A 23771-nucleotide genomic window follows, 5' to 3' on the forward strand; every position below is an offset into this window, starting at 1 on the left:
CACTCCCTAACACCATACACAAAAATAAACACAAAATGGATTAACGACCTAAATGTAAGGCCAGACACTATAAAACTCTTAGAGGAAAACACAGGCAGAACACTCTATGACATAAATCACAGCAAGATCCCTTCTGACCCACCTCCTAGAGAAATGAAAATGAAAACAAAAATAAACGAATGGGACCTAGTTAAACTTAAAAGCTTTTGCACAGCAAAGGAAACCATAAACAAGATGAAAAGACAAGCCTCAGAATGGGAGAAAATATTTGCAAATGAAGCAACTGACAAAGGATTAATCTCCAAAATTTACAAGCAGCTCATGCAGCTCAATATCAAAAAACCAAACAACCCAATCCAAAAATGGGCAGCAGACCTAAATAGACATTTCTCCAAAGAAGATATACAGATTGCCAACAAACACATGAAAGGATGCTCAACATCATTAATCATTAGATAAATGCAAATCAAAACTACAATGAGGTGTCACCTCACACCAGTAAGAATGGCCATCATCAAAAGATCTACAGGGCTTCCCTGGTGGCGCAGTGGTTGAGAGTCCGCCTGCCGATGCAGCGGACACGGGTTCGTGCCCCGGTCCGGGAGGATCCCACATGCCGTGGAGGGGCTGGGCCCATGAGCCATGGCTTCTGAGCCTGTGCATCCGGAACCTGTGCTCCACAATGGGAGAGGCCACAACAGTGAGAGGTCTGCGTACCGCAAAAAAAAAAAAAAAAATCTACAAACAATAAATGCTGGAGAGGGTGTGGAGAAAAGGGAACACTCTTGCACTGTTGGTGGGAATGTAAATTGATACAGCCACTATGGAGAACAGTATGGAGGTTCCTTAAAAAACTAAAAATACAACCACCATATGACCCAGCAATCCCTCGACTGGGCATATACCCTGAGAAAACCATAATTCAAAAGGAGTCATGTACCACAATGTTCATTGAAACTCTATTTACAATAGCCAGGACATGGAAGCAACCTAAGTGTCCATCGACAGATGAAAGGATAAAGAAGAGGTGGCACATATATACAATGGAATATTACTCAGCCATAAAAAGAAACGAATTTGAAAACAAATACCGTATGCTAACACATATATATGGAATCTAAGAAAAAAAATGTCATGAAGAGACTAGGGGTAGGATGGGAATAAAACACAGACCTACTAGAGTATGGACTTGAGGATATGGGGAGGGCGAAGGGTAAGCTGTGACGAAGTGAGATAGTGGCATGGACATATATACACTACCAAATGTAAAATAGATAGCTAGTGGGAAGCAGCCGCATAGCACAGGGAGATCAGCTCGGTGCTTTGTGACCACCTAGAGGGGTGGGATAGGGAGGGTGGGAGGGAGGGAGTCACAAGAGGGAAGAGACATGGGGATATATGTATATGTGTAACTGATTCACTTTGTTATAAAGCAGAAACTAACACACCATTGTAAAGCAATTATACTCCAATAAAAACGTTAAAAAAAAGTAATGTGAACAATGAGTATTTCTGTAGAATATCAACAGATTTAAATTTATATTTCCAGTGAAAAGACTTCATTTACCATGAAGTGAACACTTTCAAATGGAGTAAAAACACTTGTAGGTGAGATCCTTAACGTGAATTATTTTCAATGTATTACCTCCTGAATGACTGATAACAGATGTGGCCGGGTTCATTCAGAAAGTGAGAAAAGAGTGTGAATGAGGTAAAGTTTGGGACCCCTTAACCAGCACTATAACGTTAATTCATTACATGACCACAATCCGTACCTTAACTTTGGCTAGCCATATTGAAAATTTTCAATGTGAATTTCATGGTAAAAGAGCTGAGAAAGCGTTCATAAAGAGAATTTATTACACAATTGTAAACACAATCCATAGACAAGGATACCCAACATCACTGCCACTACCCAACACTGAACTGGGGCTTCCAGTCAAGGTAATAAACAAGAAAAATATATGAGGCATGGTGATAGGAAAAGAAGAAATTAAAGTGTCATTATATACAGAAAATATTGTGCTTTACAAATAAACTGTTAAGGGCTAAAAAGATTAGCAGGGTTGCTGGATGCAAGACCAATATGAAAAATCAATCAAGTTCTAATAACCCAGCAACAATTAATCAGGAAATATTTTATTTGTAATAGCAACAAAGATGATGAGATACTAAGAGATTAATCTTATAAAAGATGTGTAATTTGCAGGGAAAATGAAAACCTGAATAAATGGTGTACCAGATATTAATATACCATTTCATAGATGGGAAAATTCAAAATTAATCTCTATATTAATCTCTCTATATTAATCTATATATTCAATGCAATTGAAATACAAATGCCACTGGTTTTGTTTGCAGAACAAAACAAATTAATTCTAAAAACAAGAAGAAAGAGCAAATATTGCAAAATAATCAAAAACAATTCAGTGAAAGAATAATAAGGAAAGGGGTCTTGCCTTGCTATATATCAAGGAATAATCAAAACACCATAGTAATTAAAACAGTGTGGGACTGGTGCAGGAACAGATAGATAATTAGATCAGTGAAACATGCTATGCTCATTTAAGGAACTCTGTATAAGTTATGGGTGACATCACACCACAGTAGAGAAAGGATGGACTTATTAACAAATGATGTTGGAGTAATGGTCTAACCACCTTGAAAAAGTAAATTTAGATTGCTCTCTCACACTATACACACAAATAAATTCCAGAATGTATTACAGACTTATGCGTAGAATAACATAACCTTAACATTAATAAAATATAGAAGCATATTGTAATCAACCCAAGGTAGTAACAGATAAGTTATGATAAGACACAGAACACAAAACTGAATGGATTTGAAATATGTGACCAAATAATCCAAAGTTAAAGAACTTCTGTGTGATGAGATCTACCGTAAAGTTAAAAGACTGGGCAATGATATTGGCAATATATATGGCTGACAAAAGATTAATATTTGAAATAAAGAACCCCCACAAATCAATAAGAAAAACAACACAGAAAAAAATGAGCAAAGGATATGAACAGGCATCCCATAAAGAGGAAACCTGAAAATGGTCAACAAGTCTTTGAAAAATTTGCTCAAGCTTACAAATAGTCAAGACAAATAATTAAAACCCAACAATAAACCACTTCATTCACCTCTATTAGATGGGCAAATTTTCAAAAATAAACTCTAACAAAGCAAGTGTTTGTAAGGACATAAGGAAACAGGAACTTTTATACACTGCTGGTAGGAATGTAAATCAAGAATCTTTTTTGAGAGAATTCCCTATGGCCCACAAGCCAGCAGTAGCCTGACTACTAGGCATATTTCCTAGAGAGAAACCTGGGCCAGGTATATTACAGGGGAGAGAGAGAGAGACAGAGGCAGAGAGAAGGATGAACATTCACTGAAATACTGCTTGGGGTAGCAAGAAGTTGGTGCAAGATGTACAGCCTAAATGGACATCTGTGGTGGGAAAGATGAATAAACTGGGATAATTCAAATTACAGAAAATTAAACTTCTGTATAGATTGACATAGATTTCTAAAATAGAATGCTGAGGAAAAATGTCAAGTTAAAGAATAATATAAATACCATGATAGAACTTAGATAATTAAGAAGACAATATTATCTAAAAATATTAGTTCATGGTGCTATAACTTAAGTCATTAAAAGTATAAAAAATGGACTGGAGGATATAGCAAATTAATGATAGTTGTTGCCTTTGTGAGGGATGGAAGTGAAAGGCCAACAAGGAGACTTCAACTTTATCTGAAATATCCTATTTCTTTTATTTAAAAATTCTCAGAAGTAAATAGATATCAGATATCTAAAAATATCTAAAATAAAAATTATCTAAAAAGATTCCAAAAGAATGCTCATGTGATTAAACACTTTCAGATCTCCACCTTTGCAAAACAGGATTTAACGACTTTCCATACAGATATACATGTATTCAGATAGGGTAATATGTTTAGATCCTATTTCAACCAGAAATTCTTTCTGTAAATATAAATTCTTGATATACATGATCACTGATTTACACCAACTAGCAAAATACAGAGATGTCAAAATACTGACATAGTTTTGGTGATGATCATGTAGCTAGTGAGTTACATAAGCTGAAAATTTGACCCATTACTCGTTGCCATAACTATACCCAAACCTAGCCAGTGTGTGATTTTGCATGCTAAAGTGGATCAGCAAATAACCGTACATCTAAAACCACAAACTCAAATTTAGAACCTAAGTTGAGGTGTTTTGGAAGTGACTGTAAGTTATTTGCAGAACTTAAACGTGGGTTTCATTTCACTGTTATATTCGCACAACAATGAATCCTACAGCACTGTAACAAAAGTCAAATGACAATCGATATAAATGACTAACATAGAGACTATCCCCAACAGCTGTCTTCAGCTTCCAAATAGATGCGCTGAAATCACAGTAAACTGTGGACCATTACAAATAGTGGAAGAGTGAACCCATTTCAAAGGGTACATCAAATTAAATTGTATTTCTGTAGTGTGTAATTAAAATGCAGTAATATGTGTAGGAGTCCATGCCTACAATTTTGTAACTTCTCATAAATATTTTCTGCATGAAGTAGTAGTTGGTGTACTCTTAGCGAAAATTTTCTTAAACCTCAGAAAACATTCTTTATGTATAGCTGTTTAAGGGTGATTGAATATGCCAGTGTCTGCTCTGTGTTTATTTAAGGACATCTTTATGTCTCATAGGCATGCCCCTACATTTGTCCTTTTAAAGGTAAAATTGCATTTAAACATTTTTGAAACTGCCTAAGAACAGATGGCACCATTTAGGCAGATTTCATTCAAATTTAAGCGCACATTTTAAACAAATGTGCTCTTGGCACTAGAGACAGTGCCTTTGGAAAAATTCTAGTGATGATTAATCATCTGCATGCAGAGAGCTTTCACATTTCATATCATTTTGTGTATATAGCCCCGTATTAGGCAGTACAGAGACAAGAAGGAAAAGAAGGCCTGGACCTTGCCCTCAAGGCATTTATAATCTAGTTCAGGAGCTAATGACAAAATGTGTGAAATGAGAGTGAACAATGAGAAAAAGGTAAATGTGCAGGAAAGAAAGTGATCTGTTTTCAGCACTGAGCACCCTGATCTTTCAGGTAAAACCTACGAATGTTAACCATTCCCTCATTATGGAAGCTCTCCATGCTCCTTCTATTCCTAGGTTTCTAGAGTCAAACACTCTCTCTAACTGCTTGCTCTGTCTCCTTTTCCTTTATTGGACCCTTTTCTCTCCAGTCCCTAAAATAGGCATGTCCCAAGCTATGGTCATCATATTTCTTCCTCTTGGGGAACTCTTCCATAGCTCTGATTCTCATTGGATTGGTACTGCAGTGTAGTTAAAAATCACACACCCAAAATCTTAGAATTGGGTGTCGGATGACCTGGTTTCTTCAAGCCCTGGTTCCATCAGTTACTAGTGTTGAAATCTTAAGCAAATTTACGTAAAGTAATTTTGGTTTTTCATGCCTTTGAAATGCCATAATAAGAATTGCTTTGCTGCAAAGAGTTGTACTAATTACCGATTGAAGTGGTCCATGAACTGTAAAAGGTCATAAAAATGTCTCACTGTTGATGTTCACTCTGTTCAGATGCCTCCCATGTCCTTATTTCCAACCACAATTTCTCTGTACCCCAGATAAGAATGTCCAAGACCTGGACTGATAATTGTCACTAAAATGCCCTGCCAGCATCTTGAACTTAATGTTACCCCAAACAACCTCATCACTTTCCCTCATTCTGTGTCCCACAGATGGATATCCAATCCGTCCTGTTGCATTTACCTCTGTCAGCTTTGCTCCATCTCCAAATATCTTTTACCTCTCACCTGGGTTACTACATTCTTTCCTTACTAGTCCTCCCATATTTATTCTTGTCTCCTCCAACTGTTCTCCACCTTGCAGACAGAGTAATACTTCAAAAACACATATTTGATTATATCAATCCCACCTAAATCCCTGAATTAAACTAGCATGCTCCCTAAGACTAATATCTCCAGTTCCTACAACTTTATCTTATACAACTGTTTATCAAACTATTTTTAAAGTATGGCAATCTGACACTCTGAACTGAATTTATTCTTTCAAATGTAGCCTAACCACAGCAGAGGAAACTGGAATCTGAGCAATCTAAATCTAGCGCTGCCAATAAATAGCACACAAAGTGATAAACCATATTTGCTCCAGCCTTTTACCCATACTATGGAATTTCTTTGGGAAACACACACACTTGTTTATTTGATGACTGCATTTGATTAGTTTTTATCCCAACATTACTATCTGTTGAGATAATTCTGAATTTTGACTGTTTTGCAATTTTGTGCTATCAACGAATGAAACTATCCTGTATCTCCTCACCCAAACAATTTTGTAAGACATGGAGTAGGGCAGAACCATAGCATTCCATGAAGACACCCGTACTTTCTACTCCACTAGGTAATAATTATGGGTATTTTCTAACTGGCTTCATCCAAGCACTTCCATATACTTTCAATTTCTCTTTATATCTCCCAAGGATATTTTGAGAGACTTTATTAAATAACTTGAATTCACTTGACCTATGAATTTTTATAACCCTATCAGAAAAGTGAATGAAATTAGTTTAAAGTGAATCATTTAACAATCATTTTTCAGATTCTTTTTTAGGATTTGGTATCAAAAATATTAACCTGTCATTTTCCAAATGTTTTCTTTTTTTGCAGAGTTGAGAATAAATGACTTTCTTTTATAGAGTAAAAGTCTAAAGCCCAGGCTCACTGGGTCCCTTACAGATTCATCATATTGGTAATCTGTGGTCAAGGAAAGTTAGTTTTCCTCTTTCTCATCTCCAGCCCAGCAAAAGCTTATGTCTCACTGAAGGCCTATCTGAAAGGTTACCTCCTCTACAAAGGCTCTCCACTTCCCACCTCCTCCCACCTAGACTCTGAGCTCCTTGGGGGCAGGGACGGTGCCTTATACATCATTGTAACCCTAGCATAACATTACACAATAGTGTTCAAAAATGTTTGTTAAATAGTTGACTCTTGCTCATTTCTAATTTTCTGGAATCTCTATGGCATGCTTCATAATTTCTAAAAATTGCTAAATAATTCAGAGACTATAACTGCAAACTCTTTAAATCCATGCAATATATTGAGTCTAAAATTGAATTATTTGTACAGCAAGATTGACTCCAATCTCTACACGTACCTTGGGCTTCAATTACCTTTTGTGCCTGACTCCAGGGCTCTTATTATCCACTACACTGTACATCTTCAACTGCCTTTTCTCTTGCCTGGAATGTCCTCTTGATGGTCAAGTATTGGCCAGTACGTCTTATTGGAAAAGTATGCCCTTCTCCTCCTCCCAAAATAAGCCTACTCAAAATTCATTTATCTTCATGAATTCCCTTGGACTATTCCCAATTGGCATTAACTACTGTGTTCAAAAAGGCCATTTAAACATTTGTGCACAGAGTAGAAGATAATTAATATCCAAACTCTGGAAAAAGCCATTGTTCCAAATGGATTTTTAAATGTCTATCATTTAAAAAATTGTGACATTGTAATGGACAGTTTGCAGCAGAGGGGTACTGAGGGATGATGGTGGAATCCACCAGGCTACAACTGAGTGTTTGGTGGTCAGCCCATTTCTTGCAGTGTAAAGAGTGGTGCAGATTATAAAAGGTGATTCAAAAATGACCTTGTCAGTCAATGGTGGCTTCCAACTGTGTATCTAAAAGTGGCTTGGAGTAGCAATGTACTTGTGGAGTGGCACTTGAAGTTGCTTTTGCAGCTTTACATAACATAGCATTAAATCGAGGAAACACCACATGTCCGTATTGAAGGCTAAAGCTCCTTCTCCACCAGCCCTTCAAGCCACTTAGTGGCACTGGCTGGGCTACCACCCTAAGAAGCTCTTTCATTGAACAGGAATCATTTTCTACAGAGCAGGAGATACTCCTAGGCTGAAAGAGAAATTTGAAAAGAAATGGTATAGCAACAAGAATTGGGTAACAGTGATAAGCATTTTCAAAAGCCTGTTTATTCATCTTTCCTGTTGGAATCTGCAGATGTACAACTACTAAACCTGATGCTCTATGATTTTGTTACACATATTCCTATTGGTAGAGCAACAAAAATTTTCACTTTTTTCATTATTTCATCATGATTTGTGGGTGTGTGGCCATTTTCAGGATTGAAATTTTAATTTAAGGGCAAAAATTGATACGTGAATTATGATTTTTGTGTTTATATAATATACTATTATGTTTTTTGTAACAATTTTTCTACTTTTAGTTAATCTCATGTTTTCAATCACTTCAAAAATGATTACAAATAGTTAATAAATACAGTCTTTAATGAGTCGAGTAATTTCTTTATATTACATATTAAGATTTCCTAGGATCCTTTGAATACTTGCTTTTTCTTGTCATATCTTATAGCTTATGTTCCACTCTTATGTACCAAAATCTTTCTTTCTTCAATCACATTTCTATTTTGGAGTGAAATAGCTCAACAAGAATTTCCCCTAATTTAGAATAGGTCAGGTGAAGAAAATTCTCTCTTAGGTTGAACAGGAGTATATAATATACATGCTTGAGACTTTTTAAAGCAAACCATCTAAGAACAACAGCAGCAGACACAGAATCCAGAATTCAGCTTTCACTCCAATTCTCCTTGTTTGATAACACTTTCTAACCAGATATCCTAATTGATCTGTTCCTTTGCTCATTTGCTCTAACTGAATTGAAGACTGAAAATACTAGCCTCCATATATTTCCCAGACTGATACCTGAACCTTTTAGGTTAAAATTCACCCTTAACTGAGGATTATCTAACCCTCCCCCAACTGGTTAAATGATTTCTTATCTAATTCCTCCCACGGCAAATGGGTTGGTTAGGAGGCCCACCACACACTTCTTGTACTCTAACTCAGCCTGGAAAAGTGAGGCCTGACCAGACCTAGTGGTTTAGCATGTGACCCTATAAACACCTGTCTTGATCTTTTCTGAAGTTGTTTCAGAACATACTGCTTAGCAGCAAAATATCCCCAATTTGATAGCCCTCTATTGGAATTAATGACCCTAAACTGCTCATTTTCCTTTCTGATTTTTCTTTTTATAAGATACCTGGCTTTTAGAAAAGTAATCAAACTCATTTTCCCTAGTTGTAAGATTTCTAGGTCCAGCGTATTATCAAAGCAGCTGTGTAAAAGAGAAAAACAGACCAGGCACACCAATTATTTTTTTAATTTAAAAGTAAGCTTTGGAGCAATCTCAAACATATGATAAGAATGTTTTAGCAGAAACTAACACACCATTGTAAAGCAATTAAACTCCAATAAAGATGTTAAAAAAAAGAATGTTTTAGCAATTGTGATTCACCTTTCTGATAAGAATAGTCTATTTTGTTTTATTATATATCCCTTCTAACAAGTCTGGAATCAATTTGATGGATTTTTGATTTTCATGTCTTCAAAGATCTATTAGCTGACTTCAAAATTTTAGGAAAATTGAATGTCAGAATTAGTGATGGCTCTTCTTCTGTTGGATGTCAATATTTAGAAGATTGCTTCCCTATGGGTCATTTCTCCAAAATTTGGCAAATCAAATACATTTATATAAAAATGTAAGTATGCTAAAGTCAGTGCACATGGCAAATTGAGGAAGAATTTTACCTACATGTTTAATTACAGCTATGTTCAATTATCATCCTTGTTTAATATCCTTGAACTGCGTATCATCATATCAACACCAGGACAAAGGTTTGTACTCTGAACAATGGAAAATATATCATCCCAAATGTTCCCCCACCTTTTCTTTACTTGACTGCAAGAGGAATCATAGCTAAATTTGGTCCTCAATGGCATCCTTGTTGCCTAGCATATCCATTTTTCATCTTTTAAATTAAGGTTAACATTTTTTCTCTCTTCTCTTCCTCTTAAAATTCAGTCGGGCTTAACAATTTCCAAGTCTGATCATACACATAATTGGAAAAAATGATATTATGGGGCTAAAAAGTCTAAAGATCTTCTCAAGAATTTATAGCAGTTCATTTAAACTGTCTTTAGGGAAAACCTTTTTCTATACATACTGTATACCTGGAGATTATAAGTAAACTGAAAATACCTGTTACTATCCTGTGTATAGACAACTAGAAACAGGTAGTGATAACACACCAAGCAGAACTCAGATATACATTTGAGTAATTTTATTCTTATGAAAGAAGTTTGTCCTGTCAAATTGATTGTGGCAGCTCTCAATGCAATGTTAGAGTTCAGACATCGAGATCTGTATCGGACACAGATTTGAGGACAATGTCACTCACAGTACAGATGCTGAAGGAAGAACTCTAGAAGCATAGATGTCTGGTGATTACATACATTATTTCACTCCATTTTATAGTCCAATGACATTTTCTCCACATTTTGAAGATTCCACAGTTCTCTCTATGGCTATGAAGATCTCTTGCTGTTAGAATTGGCAAGACTCCAAATGGCAAGCCCAAAACATGATCAAATTACTTGTTGAAGGTTTTGGGCAGTTGATAAGACCCCTGTCTCCTCCCTCCTAGTTTGAAACCAATACAAGGACTAATGCAAAAGTCAGCCTGACAAAAAAATGGAAGTATCTATCAACAAGAAATGTTAGAAGAATAGCTTCTTCTTAACATTGACTTCTTATAGCCCAAACTGACTTCCTGCCAGTTTCCCTCATGTGTATTCCTGATTGAAGATAAGCCAAAAGCAATCTATCTGAATTATTATACCTATTTCTTATAGAAATGGTTTTACTCAGGGGCTAATCTATGCTTCTTTGCCCTCTGATCAATTCCTACCCTTTCCTCTACTTTGCTCTACATCACAGAGATGCAGAGTCCTAAAGGCAGCATTTCCCCAAGACTCCTTTTAGCTGGCATCCAGCTGGAAAGACAGGGAAGGGGAGAGATACTCTGGCTTTTCCCTTCCTCATGCCTTCCACTCTCCTGCCAATGCCTCCTACCAACTGTGACCTGCCTATAGATTGTCATAGCTTCCTGTTGTTGGTCATCTCTACGAGTTGTATCACCATCCCCTGTTTGGCTTCTCAGATTCTTCCATCATCCATGAAACAAAACTATCTGCATTGATTTCCCCTGTTTTAAATACAGAGTAGTTTGTTTTCCTTGTTAGATCCTGACTGATACACTCAATTAAATACACAGCAATTTAACATAAAGCTCTCAGATGTTATACAAGACTGATAGAAGTATAAAGTTTTTGTATTTCTTTCAAAGTTACAGGCAAGACACTGCCCATTTTGCCACACAAGACCCTTTAAACAAGTATAGATACAATCTGCCTGCAATTCAATACCCGTAAATTTGCTCTCTAAACAATGAAAACTATATAACCAAAAATGTCAAAACGATGCCCTTGTTTTTACTTGTCTGCCTGAAGAATCATAGCTAAATTTTGTCCTTAATGGCAATAATTAACTCATTCCAGTTGTCTATCATATCCATCTATCTTCTTTTAAAGCAAGTTTACCTTCAAAATGTTTTTTTTCCTCTTTGACATTTTTTTGGTCCAGGTTTATATGTGTTTTAATATTGTAAGTTGCTTCAAACCCATTTGGAAAATAGATGATATATATAGTACTAACATAAACATTGTTTTCTTACTAAAAAAGCCATGCTACATTTGAATTTTATGAAGAATAATGAGTTATTATTTTGTAAAAATGACGCACATTTATCAAGATAGATCAAGTTGTATTATGGTAGCAAATGAACAAATAGCACCGTAATCTCAGAGGCTTAAAAATCACAAAGGTTTCTTTCTTGCTCACATTATTTCTCCAGTGTTGTTAAATGGTGGCTCTGCTCCACATACTTGACACCAGCAAAGCTGATGGGGGTGGTGCCATCTTCTAAGACCACCTCCGCAACATAAAGCTTCAGGGTTTGCCACAAAAGGGAAGGAGATTAAGGAGAACTTTATACTAGTTCTGAAAGGCTTCAAAACAAAAGTAACAGGCTACTTTCACTCAGATTGTACTGGCTACAGCAAGTGAACTCCCTTAACTTCAAGGAAGCATGTGCCAGAAGGAATAAACAGAAGTTTTGGTAAGCGCTGGTAATCCCTACCACACTCATTATTTTAAAAATCCAAACAACACAAAAAGGAGCAAAGATGAAAGTGAAAATCTCCCCCAAATAACAATGTTAATGTTTGATAAAAATTGTATTTAGATATTTTTAATACATATATACAAATAGAAGAACATATAGAAGTACTTTACTAAAACAAAAGCATACCACACATACTATTCTTAATTGAAAATTACTAAATTAAATTTTATTTGAATTTAATAGAAAAATAAATAAAACTGAAGGAATTGGTGAGCTTCAGATAAATGTTTTTTCATGCTAAGAGATGTATATCTTTTCTCTGAAAGTTATCTCTTTAGAATTAAGGAAAACTCATGGAATTAAAGGACTTGGGTCATCATGATTTTAACTACATGGTTGACAGTTAGACAGTATCTACTCCTTTCTTGCTTTGAAATATAAGGAAATTAGCTCACTTATAACACCACCCCTCCTCTACTTTCTAACTCCAAATTTGTGTTATATCTATTATTATTTATATTTTCAAGGTTTATAATATTTACTTTACACAGTTGTTTAGTTTTATGTCTACATTTAAATAAATTCAATGTTTCTCACCAGTCCTTTTGTAATGCTTCTGGGTTCTCACATTCATTAATTTGATTTATCTCTTAGTTGGTTAGACTTGATTGTCAAGCAATTTTTAAAAACGATCCCTCGGTTCATTTTCCTCCAGGATTCACACATGCTTAAAAATACTTGCCTGATGTTTTTGTTTTTAAAGGAAAACTTGAAAATTTGGCTGGGTATAAAATTATTGGGACACAATATCCTTGCTTCAGAACTTGTTCCACTGTTTTCTGGCACTGAATATTGCTAAGGAAAAGTCCAAGAGCAAACTTTTTTAAATCTTCACTCATAGTTGGCTTGCATTTTTCAGACTGGATGTCCATAAGCTTCTTTATTTAGCTTTGGAAATTAGTAACTTCAATAGATTTTATCTTGGAGTTGAGCTCTTTCAATTTTTTCTTGGACACACCATGGTCTTTTCATCTGCAGATTCAAGTAATTCCAGATTTCAGGAAACTTCTCTCTCTCTCTCTCTTTCTCTCTCTCTCTCACTCTCTATCCATGTTTTTTCTGTTGCCCTCACTCTTCTTCAGGATTTCTAATTACTCACCATTGGTTTCTCCTTTGGCTCTCTTTCTAGGTATCATTTTCTCTCATTATTTTTAAAATCCTTAGTTATTTTTCAGCCACATTTCCTCCTCTTCTTCTTCCTTGTCTTCCTTCTTCTCCTCCTTTTCTCCTTCCTTCTCTTTTTTCTTAACGGCACTTTCATCACTATAATCGCTTTCTTCTCTTTCATTTCTGAGTTCTTCAAGCTTGCTTTTATTTTCTTGTCTTGTAATCTTTTCTTTGAAACTTTCTATATTTTTAGCTATTTTTAAAAACAAAGATTGCTTTTAGGTAAAATATTTAAGATTATGAAGTATACTGCCTTGCTTCCTAATGTAAGGAGTCTTCAAATGTATGTTGCTTTTCCCTCCACACTCCATATACATGGAAAGATCTTTAGCTATTTTCCTTTTGATAATTTTATCTTTGAGCATGTGCATCTTTTTCCTAGAGAGTAGTCTGGGAGGAGATGGGTAAGAGAATATTCAAATTCAGTTTGTGTCCTGAGTACCTTTACTCTGCACATATTTCATTCTTAGCCTTAAGAGCACATACTTTCCTCAAATTTTTGCACTAAAAGGTCTGGGATGGCAAAACCCCTTAAGTCACAAACTCCCTGAATCCCACTCACCAAAGGCCATCTTTCTTGGCCATAAGCCTAGACCACTGACCATAAAAATGGCCTGTCTTTAAGGTTTCTTCTTTGGACTCACCTTCTATAGTGTTGAATGAATATCTAAATAATATTGCCCTATTGTACTTGTCTATGTTCTTAGATCTCACCACCCTAACCAGAAGATCACTGGATTTACATTTAAGAATTGTGACGCTTTCTTTAAGGAGAAACCGTATCCTGCCTGAGGTTGGAGGATATATGTGTTGGCCCTCAGCAACCTCCCTCACCGTAATTCAAATTTCATAGTATTTGGCAGATTTCCTCACAGTTTGAGGTTATGGCCCTTTCCTTATTTCACTGAAGATGGCTTTTCCCCTTCTATTTTTCATTTTTTTTTGCTGTTGTTGGTGAATTTCAGTAACAGGGAGTAGAGTAAAAATTATTTTCTTCTGCTATTTAATCAGAAATCAGAATTTTAAAGATCAGAAGAAACTCAGGAGCTAAATTTTTACAGCCAAGAAGATTGTGTTCCTCTAATTATGTATATGGAGTGAGTACGTTTTAATATTCTATTAATGGCTGCACCATACCACTTCATTTATTTTAATAAACATTTTAGACTTGAAACTTATGGTTCATGCAATACCACTAATCAGGTTAGATGAGAGCAGAATGCAAACTATGTTATAAGACAGAATCACTAGTTAAGAAAGACTGTGTATTTCTCATATATAAAATATAAAAAAGAGGGAGAAAAATGCTTGGGATATATTAAGTGCTCAAAATTTAAGTTCCCTTCTTTCTATACCTACTAACATATATACAGTAGATAAAAGAAGTTAGACTTGTCAACACATCTTTTGCTAAGGCTTCTAGGTGCCTATTGGGACCAGTGATAAAAGATGCTATTCTCATTATAATAAGAGCAGTGTGAAATGGATTTTCCCTGTTAAATATTTTGCTCTTCTCAGGGCTCACAAATCTTTGTATATATTTGCTAATTATATACAACTAATATATCTTTCCAATGAAAATCTGTGAGGATGTGTTATTTAGTGTCTCTCTAATGGTCTGCTGAAATATGATTCTGGAACACTAATTGCAACCCAAATCCTCTTGTTTCCCACACACACTACACAAAGAGATCGAGGCTTGGAGAGCTGTTAACAAACACAATCACACAGTAAAGCTGCTCTTTCCTTCCCGTGCTGTCCTCGTGTTATTAGACAACATGTCCAGCGACAGCTGTTTCAGTAACTGTACAAACCTACTCACTCCACTCACAGCCTGCCTCCCAATTGTCTTTGCACTTCTACTTGGTCACACAACTCACTCCAAAAGTTTGACAGAGTGCAAAGTCTGAGAGCTTACAAAACGCATCAGCACAACTCAGATACATTTAGTATGTTTTTTATCTCAAGCAAAGAATTAGGCAGAAAGACCTCTAATAGCTCCTGGGAAAATAATTTACAAATCCTGTAAATGTTGCTGGGAGGCTGGTTATTTAGAAAGTAATGTCTTCCAAAAGGTCTGAAGCTCCACAAATTAAATTTTAAAATGTCAAAGTCATCTGTGATGTACTCTGTACTCACCAAGAGGCACAGTGTACCATAAAATCACCCCCAATTCTGGGTCTGAGATTGCAGGTCTTTTCTCCTGAAATCACCAGGTCTTCTGCTCCACATTAATTCGACAAAAATTTTTTTTTAATTAATGAATGACCAACTATGTAGTTGCCAGATGCTGAGAGAATAGAGTTGAACAGGACTACAGTCTTGTCTTTCAATAGTTGCTAGCTGAGAATTGTAGGGTCTTTCCAGATGTTATACTATATATAGCATATTATCGCTCCTGAATTCATCAAGGTCAAGAGCAACACCAGATACCAATCATATAAGAAATTACATCCAAGGTTGTTTGGACACTGTATTAGTTTTCTAGTACAACAAACTAGGTGGCTTAGACAATAGAAATTTATTATCTTACAGTTCTGAAGGCTAGAAGTCTCACATGGAGGTGTTGGCAGGGTTGGTTATTCCTTCTGAGGGTTATAAGGAAAGGATCTGTTCCAGGCCTCTCTCTTTGGCTTGTAGATGACTGTTTTCATGTTCACAGGGCACCTTCTCTCTGTATGAGTCTGTCTCCAAATTTCCCCATTTTATAAGGTTACCAGTCATATTGGATTAGGGCCCAACCTAATGACCACATTTTAACTTGATCACCTCTGTAAAGACCCCATCTCTCAATAAGATCACTCTGAGGTACTAGAGGTTAGGGCTTCAACACAGGAATTTGACAGGGTGAGACAATTTAACCTTCAACAGACACTACTGTGAAGTTTTGGTGGAAAGGACCCTGAACACTATTATCTTCTCCAAATTGGCTTGTAAAAGAAGGCCATATTAGTCTAATTATTCACTTTGAGCAACACTATGACTCCCTAAAATGAATAGTTAAATGGCACTTTTATCAGTGGAGACTGCTCCTAGAGGTAGCATCTGATTTTGTTAATTCAGTACAGCTTCTGTCAAGATCCAGGTGAAATCCCCATGCTCCAGAAACCTCCGATAAAATCCACTCCAACCTGATGATGACCATCCCATTCCATGTCCCCGGCCAAAATGGGAACAATGGGGTACATGCAACTGGGCATCAGATTTCAATTCAAAACAAAACACTTTCTAACAAGTAGAATTATTCATCAGTGAGCTATTGCATTTCTAAGCATGGCATCCAAAGGAGAAACCGTAAAATAAAAAGATTGACTATGTTAAAAAAAAAGAAATGAAAACTAAAAGAAAATTTATAAAATGGTGGACAATGTTTGCTAAATATATGACAAAGGCAAAAGTTATCTTTAAAGTTCATTCACTCAACAATTATTTACTGAGCTTCTACTATATATCAGGCTTTGTTTCTAGGTGCGGCAAATGTGAACAAGACCAAGTGCCAGCCCTCATGGAGTCAACAAATCAACCAGACCTACCCTGACACTCCAAGAGAAGAGCAAGTAGAGCACATAAACAAAAACGGAAATGCAAATGGCAAATAAAGATATAAAATAATTTGGTAATCACAAATGCAAGTTAAAACAAATTTTTTTTGGCCTACCAAATTGGCAGAACTTTCAAATCCTGTGATGTTGGTGAGGGTACAGAATATGTATCTGATCACATACTTCTCTGGGAGTGGGTTTCAACCAGCTTCTTAATGGTAAAACCCAAACTGCCCCCAAATTTAGACTGAGCACATTTGAAATGCTAAAATGCATATTCCTGGGCTCCACTGCAGAGATTCTGAATCTATCCATCAGATATGGGATCCAGGAAACTGTGTCTTTTGACTACCATGGGGTATCCTAATACAAGTTATCCTTGGGCCATACTTGGGGACAGAGTGCTCTAGACCGTGGGCAGGGCTGAACAAACAGTTCCAGCAATGGGACTGTGCAGGGCCTAACAATCAAATGCAGAATGTTTTGTTCAGTTAGATGTGACTAATTGAGAGCAACATTTCAATGATAAGACAAAAAGGTACCAAGTTATACTTGCTACTGGTGGGCTTTGACACTGGGTCACACACAGTTCAGCTTTCACAATATTTATTCTCTTTGGTACAGCAAATCAACTTTTGAAAAAATTTACCCTAAGGACATAATCACGTTTTATTGAAAATATTGGTAGGATTACAGAAATTATTTAAGAGTGAGTTCTAAAAATAAGAAGAGGATAAAGCTACTTTTAATAACTTTTCCTTAAAATGCTGGCTATAAGTAGAGAACTTAAAAGGGAAGAGCTCTCCACTTTGGGTCCCCATATTTAGACTTTGTTTTGCAAATGTTTTCTGGTTACCATGGCAACTTCTGGATTTCTCTATGTAAATGGGAAACTGGGAAACTTGCCTTTAAAAAAAAAATGATTAGTGTGTTCTTTTTATCCTGGTAAGCTCGTTCTGTGCTGACAAATTACATTCTGACAGCTCGGTTGTAATCTAAAACATGCCTCTCTGGAGACTGAATAATAAAGTATTTCCAGGGATTGACAGTTACTCTTCATTTATATTTTTATGTATTTGCTTTCAATGAATTCAAGAGATAAACTGAAGTGCTACATACCTGCTATATTTTAAAAATAATTCAGAAATGTATCCTCACTTGAAAAATCTAACATATGTCAATTTGATTATTGAACTTGTGAACTGTGGTGTAAGGAAAGAACATAAGCTTCTGAAACGGTCGGACTTGGAGCTGAAACCTGGCTCTGCCACCTACTAGTTGTGTGACCTTGGGCAAGTAGTGTAACTCTTTGAGCCTTAGTTTCCATCTATAAAATAAGAATCAGAAATAATATATACATATATAAAGCATCTATAACAATGCCAAGTCTATTGAGCAGCTTCTTGATATAACATGGTAGCTATTACCAAAGAAAAAAATAAAAGCCAAGCACAGAAACATCCAAAACCTATTAGATTTTGTTTAAAAGAAATCAGGCTTCACACAGGAAAAAAGTGAATAAATTTTTAAAATAATGCATAACCAACATTGTTAGAATTGGACTTCTTCATGTTTCAGCTATTTATAGTATTGTTAAACACTCAACAGTAAATAATAGGAAAAGACTTTTGGAACTTTGTAAGGTGACAGGACATGACAGATAACCTTGTACAAAGGAAGCTTAAGGTCCTCAAGATTTTACAGTAGTCTGAAAAGATGCAGTTGGCTAAAGTTAAGGCATAACTTTAAAACAGCAAATGGCCAAGGTTTTTAGCTAATAGAGGTCATAGTGAACCAGGACCAGGAGTCCTCCCTGACCCATTAAAGATGAGGGGACGTAATTGTGAGGATGAGGCCTGGAGTCCTCTAGGGATGCGTCACCTCAGGAATAAGGTCAGCAGTGAGGCAGGGACAAGTTTCCCTGTGTTTTCCAATAGCATTTATGGATCTACCTTTTTCCTGTTTCATATTCCATTGGTGGGCAGGACCCATCTCTAGTCTGTACCGCTCTGTTTGCTGTTTATTAAACTGTGTATGGAGGAGGAGGATTTTTAGTGGGGCATGTTAAATCTTTCATTATTACACTCCCTAATTCTTAATCTGCCTTTATTCCTTTCTCTTCAATTATTGTGAGAAGAGCATCACGGATGATCGCACGGGCAAAATGTTGAAGCAATACACAAATGCAAAATAATGTAAACAAAAGAAGATATTCTGAAATTAAAAACTATGTACCGCTCTCTTTAAATAAAAATAATAATTTAAGGGTCCTCAAATCCATATTATATGTGGCACCTAAGCTCAACTTATTTAAGTTAGTCTATTGAAAAGTACTGATGCAGAACTAGTAAAACAACAACAACAAAACTAAGGTCCCAACACAATAACAGATGTCAACACCATGCTTTCACTACCTGACTTTTCTTTCCATTTATCTATCTTGTATTTAAGGTGGTACATTCCAGAGGGTGAAAATGGGGCAGAAAAGAAGTCACTTGAGGGAGACTTTCTCAGACTACTTCTCCTCCCAGCTTACTGTCCTCACCTATTGTTTGTCATCAGAGACAAGGTAGAACACAGAACCCGGGGAGTGTGGTTTATAAAGGAAAGTGCCCGTGATCACGGTGAGCTGTTCACTTGGGGAACTGTTCCCACATCACCACCACCACTACCGCAACCACTTAATTCCTTTCACTGCAGTGTCGCTGGATGAGACCTTTGTGACCCTCCATCTCCAATCAGTAACTGGTTGAGGTTAGGGCCCAAGACTGAGTTGGGTCAATCCTGGCTCCAGACTACGGTTCCCAGGTAAAATATAGGTGCTCAGTTAGGTTTGAATGTCAGATTAACAACAAATAGTTTTTAGTATAAGTATATCCCCAATATCACGCTGAGACATACTTATACTACATACCATGGCAGTGTTCCTGAATCTGCCAACAATAGCTGCAAATGCATAGAGCATTTTCTATGTTCCATACATTATTCTAAATTCTTTACAAATATTAATTCACTAAATACATGAAAATACATGGATAGGTAAACATATGCCAATACATGGATGACTGGAGGTTAGGAAGAATGAACTATGTATTTTAAGTTTCAAAAATTATGCAAAAATTCCTATAATTAAGACTTTTGATGAGTTGTCACTGACTAGCTGCAAATCAATTTGTAGAAAATTTAAAAATATAAAACTAAAAACGACTAGATTTTTGTCCCTGCTCATTAACTAGCTGGAAGACCTTGGGAAAATCTCAATTCTCTGGATCTAGGTTTCCTTCTCCTAACATGAAATTGGGATGAGATTATTTTTAAAGTCATTGCTACCCCTAAAATTCTATTGTATCTTATAATGTGCAAAAAACAGCTTGCAGAGAAATGCTTATTACCTCTGCTATCATTCTGTTGGTGTCTCCTAAGAAAAGCAGATTCAGAGCTTCTTCCTCTGTGGTTGCCTGATGAAGAGACAAGTTTTTCAGGTGGATAATCTGATCGGGGTCCTCCAATACTGTCACTTTCCTAGGGAAATGGGAAGCAACAACACAAGGCACTTTGAGAATGAAAAGAACTTCAAGTCTTTCTTACAGTTTTCTTTTTTAAAAGCTGTATGTACGATGTCTTGAATTTATAAAATCCAATAGTACACAAGACGCCAGACAGTACTGGATTAGCATCAAACACTGACATTCCCTTGACAGTACTACCAAATAGCTTTGGGGCTGAAAAGTATATTACAAGCTCCTGATTTAAAGCCATCTGTCTTGGTAATCATCAGAACCCCAAAGCATCTTAAAATACATATTCTTATTGAATTAAAAATGCAAATAGTTAACCTTCTAGCTATATTAGGCAACTTGGCTATATAGTATTTTTCTGTCATAATTCAGTTTCTTACGTAGGTAATGCACAAATTTTTCTCCTTCTAATTTTTCCCTTTTGTTCAATTTCATATCATTTTCAATTTACATGACATTTCAAACTGGTTAGCTCATCCATTTAAGCATGATGAAAATTGAGGCGTCTGTTATCCCTCTAGGAGTTGTTCCCTTGTCTAGTTTTCTTATCAAGGTGAGTTTAGAATTCTCAAGAAGTCTTGTAATAAAATTTTAGTTTGTAATTATTATTTTTATGTCCATCAGATGTATTTCTTGACTTTTTTTCATTTACAACATCACGTTTCCTTCCACTGAATCCTTACAGTAAGAGCTTTAGGTCTGGAATTACATTCATCTATTACAACTGCCTCAGTGGGCATCCTGGTGCCAACACCACTTCCTCCCAGGTGAATTCTAACCCTGTTTCGAGAGTTGGCTTAGTCAGTACTCTCCTTAGACTCCTCTTAGGATTTTCTGCAAATGAGCACAATTTGGCTAAACTCCTCACAGTCTTGCTTCGAATGCCTACAGATTCAAGCAATAAAGTTACTAAAGAGAGCTCCCTTGTGCTTCTTGAGTTTTGCCTTCTTGATTTTCTTAAAAATTGTTGAAGAAAGGAAATCTGTAATTCACAAGCGTTGCAAGTGTATCTCCAGATATCTGCACTTGCTTATAGCATGTGGAACTGATGATAATAGATAAAGGTTGGCATCGTTTAGCATTATTTCTCCCTTCAAAGTACAACTAGCAAGTGGACATGTGTCACTTGCCATTGACAAAAGCACATTTATAAAACCTTAAAAATGAAGATTTTGCAAAGACCATAATTTTTCAGTCTTCCGTTTTGTAAGGAGTTTATCTGGACTTTCATATGTAATTTGTGGGCACTTAAAATACTAATTGCAGGAAGAAAATGTAGCTCTACCAGCACCTCTGTGACCAATATGTCACTAATAATCTAGTCTGTTGCCAAGTTTTGGACTCCTTTTTGTCTCCTTCAACAATACCACCTAAGATGGAAAAATATCTCTTCCCTTAATGAAAACAAGTATATATTTATTTTTCAACAAGACTCATAGTGAGCTTATTAAAAATGCTTGAGTTAAAAAATGCTTAGAAAACATTAAGGCATTTTTAACTGAAATAGATGAATTGTGCTCTATTTTTAGGAACCCCCTTTATTCCTTAAGCTTTACTTCCACCCTGATCCTTCTGATATGCTCGAGAAGGTTTGCCTAAATTCAATCCCTAGGGACACAGACGTTAGAATTCTTCTAAATCCACAGATTCTAGGTCTTAAAGGTAAAAAGAAGTTAAGTAATATTGGAAGGAAGATGAAATCATGAAATAAGTGATGAGGCAGTATATTAGAAGTGAGAAAAGAAGAGAGTTCTGTCTTTTTCAACAGGAGGAAGAAAACAAATTCTCCAACTCTGAGGCAAAGTCACCTGTGGTACATGTTGTAAGACCAAGTCTGATACAAAACCAACCTGTGCAAGTTCAGAAAAGGGAGAGGTGGGGGAGCAGGAAACAATTCAAAGACGAGGATGCTCACACTCACTGGGCACCAAAAAGCATGCCAGGGACCTGCACTGTCTTCTGTAATCCAGCTGTAATCCTGGCTGCACACAGGAATAGCCTACAGAACTTAAAACAACACACCGGTGCCAGGTGTCCTCCTAAGAGGTTCGGATTTGACTGTTCTGGGGCGTGGACTGGGTATCAGAATCTGTAAAGGCTCCAGGTGATTCTAGTGTGCAGCCAAGGTTGAGAGCCATTGACTTCATCTTTAACGACCACACAAGGTGGACATAGGGGGAGGAGGTTTCTGGTTTCTTTATCTTTACTCTCCACCCAGCTCCACCCCAAGCCCAAAGCGGAGAGTTACTCATTTGACTGGTTGGAGCTGAAGTCACTTTGGGCCATATCTACTAATAGGCAAGGTCCCTGTGAATTTTAAAAAACTTGTCCTTCCATGGGAAGTTTCTTTTCTACTCCCCTGACCGTGCAGCTAAGCCACCCATTAACCACAACAATAACTAAAGCTCAACTGGGGATTATGGATATTCCTAAACATCCATAGAGTTTATATTATTGCTAAATCAAAACAAAATCTAAATGATATATCATACATAATCTCCTCACCATTACTTCACTAAAATGAATGCAGAAAACAAGCAAGTATGGAACTCTAAAAGTGTTCATTTATTAGACAACCTAAATGGGTCACTGATTTAGGATTATATTTACAAAGAATAGTTAGAAGCATAAGGTAGAAAGCATGAAATGTCATCAGCAGCATTTGGCTAAGCTACTTTTTTCCTTCTAAATCATTCAGAGCCTTTGATTTGCAGTGAACCTACCTCAGAACTATTACACTTCTATATTTACTGCCAGGTGCTCGTCCAGCTTTGTCACTTTGATCACAATACAATATGCACATGCTTCCAGTTTTTCTGTATAGAACTCTCAGCCGTCTTTTGTAACCCTGTAACTCATCACCAGGCATTTCCCTGGCACTTTTCTGATACTGTTTTCCTCACTACTTTCTGATTTCTTGCCCGTGGAGGTTTTGAAAAGTAAATAAAAAGACAGCTTGGTGTCCAGTTTAGTTTGGCTTCTTTCATGGCTCTCTCCCTGCTTTGGGCTCATCTGTTGGGCACGCTTTAATAAAAAGACTCCACCTCTGGCATCCTTCTGGAATCTTCTTCAGTGCAACTTTCTCTAATCAGGGTCTCTCTTGCCAGTTCTTCTCCTCAGATTCTTTCCTGGTTTCTGCCCAATACCTTGGGCATGAGGCTTTGGACCTTCGCTTATTGCCCTGCCTGCCCTCATTGAAAATCCCTTTTGCACTTAAGCCTCCCAACCAATTTGTCACTCCCACACACTCTCATGCCTTTACTCAGAGAAGTACAGCCTGAGCTGGGTACTACCTCTTGACTAGGTCGACTAATCTGGGAGTGAGAATGCTTTAAACTCTGCTGTTGGTGGA

General features: G+C 36.6%; 1 protein-coding gene across 1 annotated transcript in view; it reads right to left on the bottom strand.

Moving 5' to 3' along the window:
* Positions 1-23771, bottom strand: part of KIF6 (kinesin family member 6) — a 419927-nt gene that overhangs the window by 277218 nt on the left and 118938 nt on the right. The window contains exon 6 of the mRNA XM_028479658.1: positions 20294-20423. Coding sequence (XP_028335459.1) covers positions 20294-20423 — 130 coding nt within the window. The remainder of the gene's footprint in view (positions 1-20293; positions 20424-23771) is intronic.

Source organism: Physeter macrocephalus, chromosome 18 (genome assembly GCF_002837175.3).
Source record: "Physeter macrocephalus isolate SW-GA chromosome 18, ASM283717v5, whole genome shotgun sequence".
NCBI classification, from domain to species: Eukaryota; Metazoa; Chordata; class Mammalia; order Artiodactyla; family Physeteridae; genus Physeter; species Physeter macrocephalus.